General features: G+C 38.6%; 1 protein-coding gene across 1 annotated transcript in view; it reads right to left on the bottom strand.

The window, feature by feature from the left end:
- The window catches only part of LRGUK (leucine rich repeats and guanylate kinase domain containing), a 135,585-nt gene that overhangs the window by 11,244 nt on the left and 116,149 nt on the right, over positions 1 to 8,192 (bottom strand). Inside the window, exons 16-17 of the mRNA XM_023737149.1 lie at positions 6,868 to 7,007; positions 854 to 942 (exon numbers count right to left, since the gene is read on the bottom strand). Of these exons, the coding sequence (XP_023592917.1) occupies positions 854 to 942; positions 6,868 to 7,007 (229 nt within the window). The remainder of the gene's footprint in view (positions 1 to 853; positions 943 to 6,867; positions 7,008 to 8,192) is intronic.

Genomic DNA, 8,192 nt, shown 5'->3' with positions numbered 1-8,192 from the left:
TATTAATATATATTTAATGTAATATATTAATGTAATGTTGAAAAATTAATATATAATTACATTTAATATATAATATACTATATTAAACAAGAATATACTATTAATAAGAAGTACAGTATAATAATAATCATTATGGCCACTAACATCTATGAAGCCCTTGCCAAGAGGCAGGCACTAAAGTGAAATGTCTTATACTAAGGACTAAGAAGTCATTGATCAGTAAAGACACAACAGTCCTTGCCCTCCTGGAATTTACAGTCTCATAGGGGAAAGGACATTAAACAAATGATCACACGAATAATTAATTAATCACTATGGTTTCAAGAGCCATGAAGGACAAGTACAGGGTACTCAACAGCATATTTTAATTAACTTTCAGCTATGAACAGTCTGACACCACCAGAGATATCACTCTTTGTAGTCTTCAAAGACTGCAAGAGTCACCCTTTTCTAGTAGCCTATTAGTATATTGTGCCTTTAAATATATACATATGTATATACAAATGAAAGGAAAATACAATTTGTAGTACTGGGCTTGTCACTGAATCCCTGGGCCCATTTCAATACAGAGGTTCCTGTTTATGTTTATGATTTAGGATTCATTTGGTATATATGGGCACCAGAAAATCAATTTAGCAAAGCAAAACCAAAACAAAACAAAACCCATTGCCGTGGAGTCAATTCTGGCTCATAGTGGCCCTATAGGACAGAGTAGAACTGCCCCATAGGGTTTCCAAACAGTGGCTGGTGGATTCGAACTGCTGATCTTTTGGTTGGCAGCTGAGCTCTTAACTACCACACCACCAGAGCTCCTAACGATGCCCAGGTGTCAATAAATCTGGTAAGTCATTACCTTTGAAAAAGGAGTGTGTGATCAGGGGGTGCCTTTCCCATCAGGGCCTGCCGGGCTATCTCATGCTGCCTCTCCATAGAGTTCCTTTCCTGGGTAAGAAATATGACCAGTAAATTATATTGGTGTTAAAAACTTGTCAGATGAGTCGAATAGCTATGATCATTCTCTTCTTACTACAGATGGCCAAATATGTGGGAAGAAAAAGGAAGAAAAGATAGGCGTAAAAAACACTGGAAAATGCACCTTGATAGAAGAAAAATAAACACTTCTAAACTGTATAATCCTGGACAAGTCACCTGTTAGGAATTGAATTGCCCCCCGCCCCACCAAGTATGTGTTGAAATCCTGGCCATTGTACTGGTGATGTGATTGCGTTTGGAAATAAATTTTTTTTCTTCTGTTATGTTAATGAGGGCATACCAGAATAGGGTAGGAATCCTAAACTTAATCACTTCTGAGTCATAAAAAGACCACAAAATTATTGACACAGAGACACACACGGGAAGGCAGACGCCATGTGAGAACCATCTACAAGCCAAAGAATGCCAGGGAATCAAGGTACACCCAGGGCTACTGACAAGGAAGGAATCGACATAGCTGAGACCCTGATTTGGACTTTTAGCCTCCAGAACTGTGAGAAAAGCCTGTTCTTTAAAGCCACCCAGTTGTAGTATTTCTGTTACAGCAACACTAGGAGACTAAGAGGCCACTTACCTCCCTGAGCTGACTCGTCTCCTGTACTGAAGGGAAATAGTATGGTGGACATCACTGCCCAATACTTTGTCATCCAGGTCCACTTTTTCACTGGCCTTCATACATTTGAGTATTTATTGGCATGTGCAGGCCTTTTCTGCTACACACATACTTTTACTATATTGGCTTTCAATGAATTGATCATTCAGTATTTTTTTTTTCCTGGAGAATTGACTTTCAGAGACTTGGCCTACTTCAGGAGCAAAGGTGACCCCTTAGGAGGAAGGAGGATCTGGTTGAAGAAATCGACACACTTGAAGTACAGGAAGTTGGGCTTCTTCTAGAATGCAAAGACCTAGTCACAACAATTCTGGAGCAAAAAATCTTAACTAAACCAGCATAGTCCTCATGTATGCACTCCAGGAAACCAATCATGCTGAAGCAGGGTGGGTGGCTACCAGTGAGGGAAACTGTGATGGTTAAGATTGTGTGTCAGCTTGGCTGGGCCATGATTCTCAGTGTTTATATGTGATCATTCCCATGATTGAATATGCTGTTAGTAGTCGATCAGTGGAAAGGGAATTTCCCTGGGGGTGTGGCCTGCATTTGAATATAAGCAGATGTTCTGGCTTTTTGCTGCTCTGGATCCTGCAGCTGCCTCCTGTTCGTTTGACCTCTGGTTCTTGGGACTTGAGCTGTCAGTTTATCTGCTGAACTTTGGATTCGTCAATCTTCACAGCCTGTGAGTGGAGCCCTGCTTTCTGACCTGCCGATCTTGGGTTCGCCAGCCCCTGCAGCTACGTGAATCAGGAGAAACCTTGCAGTCTTGCCTGCCAATCTTGGAATTCGTCAACCTTCACAGCCTGTGAGCGGTAGCCCTGCTCTCCGATCTGCTGATCTTGGGCTCACCAGTTTCTGCAGCTGCGTGACTTGGGAGAGGTGTCTACCCTGATCCACGGACTTGGGATGTTCTAGCCTCTACAATCGTGTGAGCTGTTTCTTTGATATAAATCTCTCTCTATATATATTTATATGCTTTACTGGTTTTGCTTCTCTAGAGAACCCAGCCTGAGACAGAAACTATAAACTAAACTAAACCCATTGCTCTCAAGTTGATTCCAATTCATAGTGACCCTATAGGACAGAGTAGAACTGGCCCATAGGGTTTCCAAGGCTGTAATCTTTATGGAAGCAGACAGCCACATCTTTCTCCCCTGGAGCAGCTGGTGGGTTCGAATTGCCGACCTTTTGGTTTGCAGCTGAGTGCATAGCCACTGCACCACCAGGGCTCTTTGAGGGAAACGATAGCATGGTGATATCTGACAAGTAAAACATAAGAACTTAGATTTCTGAAACCAATAGTAGATGTGAGTGTTGTATAAGTAAAAACTGCTCACTGGATACATGTGTTTTGCAGCAATAAATAATAAAGAGCTGTGCTTTTTTTTTATTCAAACTTAAAAAGAAAATTGTGTTTAAAAAGTAAGGCTGATTAAAATTATATTTACAGTTCTCCAAGAAGCATATAGAGATGTTCAAATTAATGTGCTTCGGGAGTCATTTGGAAAGGTAAATACCATTTAAGATATGAACAGACAAGAAGTAAAGCAATAAAGAATTGCATAAGAAAGGAAGGAGGAAATGGGTAAGTTGAATATTCCAACTATTGAATTATTTAAATTCATATTGAATTATGGTCATAGGAAGCATTTTATATTGATAAAATATTAGAAGATCTTTTCAGACTTGAACAGCAAACAATCGTATTCATGGGCACTTCTTCCTAAGAAAAGCAAGTCAATTGGGTCTTAAGTAAAACCCCAGTGACCTTATAGATGAGGAATAAAGAACAGGTATCAGTCTACTGGGAATCAGTAATACTGGGGATCTCCATGCTCCATCACCCCATTTTCTACAAAGAAGGAAGGCAGTAGGAGGACTAGAGATACAATGACCTCTTACAGACATACAAATAAAAATGCATGTTTTATACTTTTCTGTGTAGAGTTATTTCACATCTTTCATTAGATTTATTCTTAAATATTTGATTTTTTTGGATGCTACAGAAGTTGTCTTTTGAAAGCTATAAATATATATTTAAATTGTTGATATTATATAGAAATCCAATTTATTTTTGTATGTTTACATTGTATCCAATAACCTTGCCAAATTCACTTCATAACTGCTAACTAAACCCTACACTATTTATTACTTGTTCATGATTTATTTCACTGACTAGGACGTTTGATGCGATGTTGAATTATTTCTTTATTATTCTAGCCCCTTCTCCAACTAGTTAAACACTACACTTTTTCATCTTCTTTTAGTGTCATTCTAGAGATTAAATAAAATATGTGTCCTTGGCTGATCAAAGTCTGATATCATTACTTGTAGCCTCCTCCTGGACGTTAGATGCACAGATTTTGGAACACTTCATCTCCACTTACTTCCTTCATGACTTATTGTGCATTGTAATTCTATGTGTATTTTAAATAAAAATTATTATTGTTTTATACAGTCAGCATCCCTTTAGATTTACTTTCTCTTGCTCTGATCATTTTCATTCTGCCTAAAGAAAATTCTCTAGTGTTTCTTTAATGTGGTTCTTCTGTAACGAATTCTCTGCTACTTTTGTCTGGAAATATCTTTAATTTACCTTCATTTTGGAGGGATATTTCACTAGGTATAAAGTTCTAGGTTGGCAACAAAAATACCTTTCTGTCTTCTTGCATAAATTATTTCTTTTGGAAAGTCAGCTGTCAGCCTAATTGTTACTCCTTTCAAAGTAACCCTCTCCCGGGCCCCCCTGACTCCTCTTAGGGTTTTTTTTTTGTCTTAGTACAATATGATTTCAGAACTGAACAAATGTGAGTCTAAATTGAGTTTTTAAAACTTCTTGAAGCTGAGGTTTGATGACTTTGGTCAAAACTGTTAAATTCTCATCCATTCTCTCTTCAAATCTTGCTTCTATTCCATGTACTTGTTATTTAAGATTCAGTAACACGTTAGAACTTCTCATTGTTTGCTTCATGTCTCTTACCCTCTCATTATATTTTCCATCCTTTTATTTTTCTGAGATTCATTTTTCTGACCAATTTTCCAGTCCATTAATTCTCTCTTCAGCTCTGCCTCATTGGGTATTAATTTCAGTTACTGTTTTCTTCAGATTTTATAATTTTCATATAATTTTCTTGTTTATTGTCCCCACTGTTTTGCTGAAACTTTCAACTTTGTCTTGTATCTCCTTGAATATAATAAGTGCAGTCATTTTAAAGTCTGAGTATGAAAACACCAACGCCTAGAGATTTTAAAATCTGTTTGATACTACCAATATCTGGATGCCCTGGTGGCCTCTTTATATTATCTGTTGACGCTGTTATTTTTAGTTATGTATTCTCATGTGTGCCTGGCTATTTTTTTATTGTGCACTAGACATTGCATTTGCAAAACTGTTTCTAGAAATAATACAAGGATTATGCATGCTCTTTCCAAAGAAGATTTACATTTTTTTTTCTGCCATGTACCTGGGAACACTAGTAATCTGGGATCTTTTCAATGTAATTTCAGGGATAAGAGGGCTTGGAGTTAAACTTCAGTTCCTATGAAGTTCTGAATATTTCTTGTTCACCCTTACTCTTAGGGTGCAGCCCTTCAGGTACTAACCCAACACAAGCATGGTTCACCAGGGCTCCCTCCTTGATGGACCTCAGACTTCATTTCTATTGTCTTAGACCCATGAGGCTATCAGAAGTGTCAATCAGCCCCGGTTGTGCCTATCTGAATTGACAAGGGTCCAAAAGAAAAGGCAGCCTCTGGTGCCAGACTTATCTCCCAGAATCTTCATCCTTCCCTAACTCCTGGCCAAGTAATCTTTCACTCTACTGTTCGTTCTCTAATACCGTCAGGTAGTTTTTCTTTTTTTTTTTTTTAATCCAGGTTTTCTAGTTGTCCTCAGCAGAATGGTTGATCCAAGTTACTGAGTCTGCCATTATTGGAAGTAGAAGTCCAGTAAACCACTTGGAGGTTCTTGGTGATACAAAGGATGTTGTTGATTTTCCCAAAGGAGAGTTGTTGTTCTTGAATATAAAGAGGTACATCTGAGGGCCTGAACCCTTTCTCCTTCGCAGCCAATCATCACCACAACTAACATTTCTTTTTTGTCCATAATTCACAAAGAAGTTTCATGAGCATTTGATATAATAACATTGTAAAGTGGCTATTATTATTTCCACTTTACAGAAGAGAAATGGCAGCTCAGAGCAGATAAATGACTTTTGCAAGACTGTCACATGAACTCAAATTAGTGCAATTTCCCCTCAGGTTAAGGAGTCAATAATGAAACGAAGATAGAAATAATCATAGACAAGAAACACACACAGACACCAACACACAAAAATAAACATGTACTTGCCCCAATAGTTATGACATAGGCCACATGTGTCTAAGGTATCAGAATGTTTTCCATAAGTCACACACAAAACCAATCTCATTATTTTGTAATCACATCTTTACACACACTTAGCTGCAAACTATGCACCTGGAAAGAATGAAATATTACAGTGTTTGAACTGGAAATGCCTCATGCACACAGTGAGCTCTGACGTGGGTTTGAGCAGAAGAGGAAGAAGGGAGTCTTAAACATGAGTGGGAAGGGTGCTTCAGTGAAATAAACAAGAGAAGATCTGAAGATGGAACTTTCTACTTTATCACTGTCAAATGGCTCTCTTGATAGTTTCCAAAGGAAAGTGTGAATACATTAAACCTACTGTTAAGACAGCAAAAGAGCACACAATTTCTACCTTTTTGGGGGAGGAGGATTATATGATTACTCCATCGTTGTTGTTGTTAGCTGCTATTGAGTCAATTCCTACTCATGGCGACCCCATGTGTGCAGAGTAGAACTGCTCCATAGGGTTTTCAAGGCTGTGACCTTTCAGAAGCAGATCACCAGGCCTGTCTTCAAAGGCACCTCTGGGTGGGTTCGAACCACCAACCTTTCGGCTAGTAGTCAAGTGCTTAACCATTTGCACCACCAAGGGATTCCTTATTTGACTGTAGTGCTCTTCTACTCTTGCTAAATGGAAGAGTTGAGTTTCACCGGGAGCCTGGGCGAAAAGTACCCACAAGTCTTACATTGGATATACTATTTGTAGAAGCAGCACCTATTCTCAGAGGTGTAGAAAGAGGCTCATGTCTTAAGCTGACACCAGTGATAAAGTGGTTTTGGTATAAGTTACTAGCCACAAAAGGGATTAAGTCTTTCTGTCTGATGTTGTGTAATGGTCTCAGTTGCTGCTTCACCTCTTCCATGTCTCTCTTACCGCTGGCGTTATTTTGGCTGAAAGGTTGGCACATAATTTAACAAGGTAGTTTCTGTCTGTAGAATCCAGGAAATCATTTGGATTCAAAGTCGAAGTCTTCCTAGGAGGCCCTTCGGATTTCAGGGGAGACGTGTGAATATCTGGTAGGAAAAAAATAAAGTTTAAAATAAAAGGCATAGAGTTGGATGAGGAAACTTCCTGAAGTAACACAAATGTTTTGTATCTTGATTTGTGCAAATACAGCAAACTCTATACTTAAGTCTGTGCACTTTCAATTTGAAGATAAAATAAATACGAACAATGTGAGTCTTAGAATAAAATAATAATAATAAATAAAAAGCATAACATAAAATGTCAGCCCAGAGCACCTAGTAGACACATGCAGTGAGAATACCTCATGCTCAATCAATACAGGCTTAGGAATGGATTTAAAGTAAATAAAGCCCTTGGCAAAGACAATGGCGTATAGGAACTTAATTGAAAATTCACCCTTATAATTACTTTCCATTTACTTTCCATATGATAAAATTCTTCTAAAAGGTTAAAAAGAAAAGAAAACCTGCAAAGCTAACAAGAGACTTTGAAATAGAATAGAGTGGATGACGAGATCACTATTAAACAAAAGTCATTCATTAATAATGTCTAATGTCCAGAGACCTAAAACATACAGAATCTAAATTTCTATTATTTCTAATCTATAGAGGACCCAATATAAACACCTTTGGATACACAGGAGCATTTCCAGAAGTATTACCTTAAAAATGCTAAAGTAAATCATTTCCACAGGTACGTGTGGTCAATGTGGCTGACTGAGCAGTTGTGGGAAACTGCTCCCACCCAAACATACAAAAACACTAGATAACATATAGCAAGTCTCAAAGCCAAGAAAGAAAATCTCCAAGTGCTAGAAATGAAATAGAGACTCCAAGCGAGAGGGGTGGGAACTGATGTCAAGTGGTCAGAGTGTATCAGGACTGGCTACTTGCCTTAAGCGCTAAGGTTTGAACACCTGAACCAACAGGGGAGGCCACAGCCCCTGAGAGCTTAGCAACAAGATCTGAACTCTTTGATAAAGCAAGAAGCTGGAAAGGGGCGGTCTGGAGATCTCAGCCCACAGGCCGAGGGACTTTGACTGGACACAGATTCTCACCTGGATTGAAAGTGAAATACCTGTGGGAAATTGGACTCTAATTCTGTGCTATATGCCAATAGGGGATCAGAACTTGAACTTCCACCATATTCCGTGGCAATCCCAAGCCTATAAAACAAGTCTACAACTGGAAGAGATCCAGATTTATACCCATTCCCAAGAAAAGTGATCCAAC

This window comes from Trichechus manatus, unplaced genomic scaffold, assembly GCF_000243295.1.
Source record: "Trichechus manatus latirostris isolate Lorelei unplaced genomic scaffold, TriManLat1.0 scaffold00097, whole genome shotgun sequence".
NCBI lineage: Eukaryota > Metazoa > Chordata > Mammalia > Sirenia > Trichechidae > Trichechus > Trichechus manatus.
This window is presented reverse-complemented; position numbering and strand designations above follow the sequence as displayed.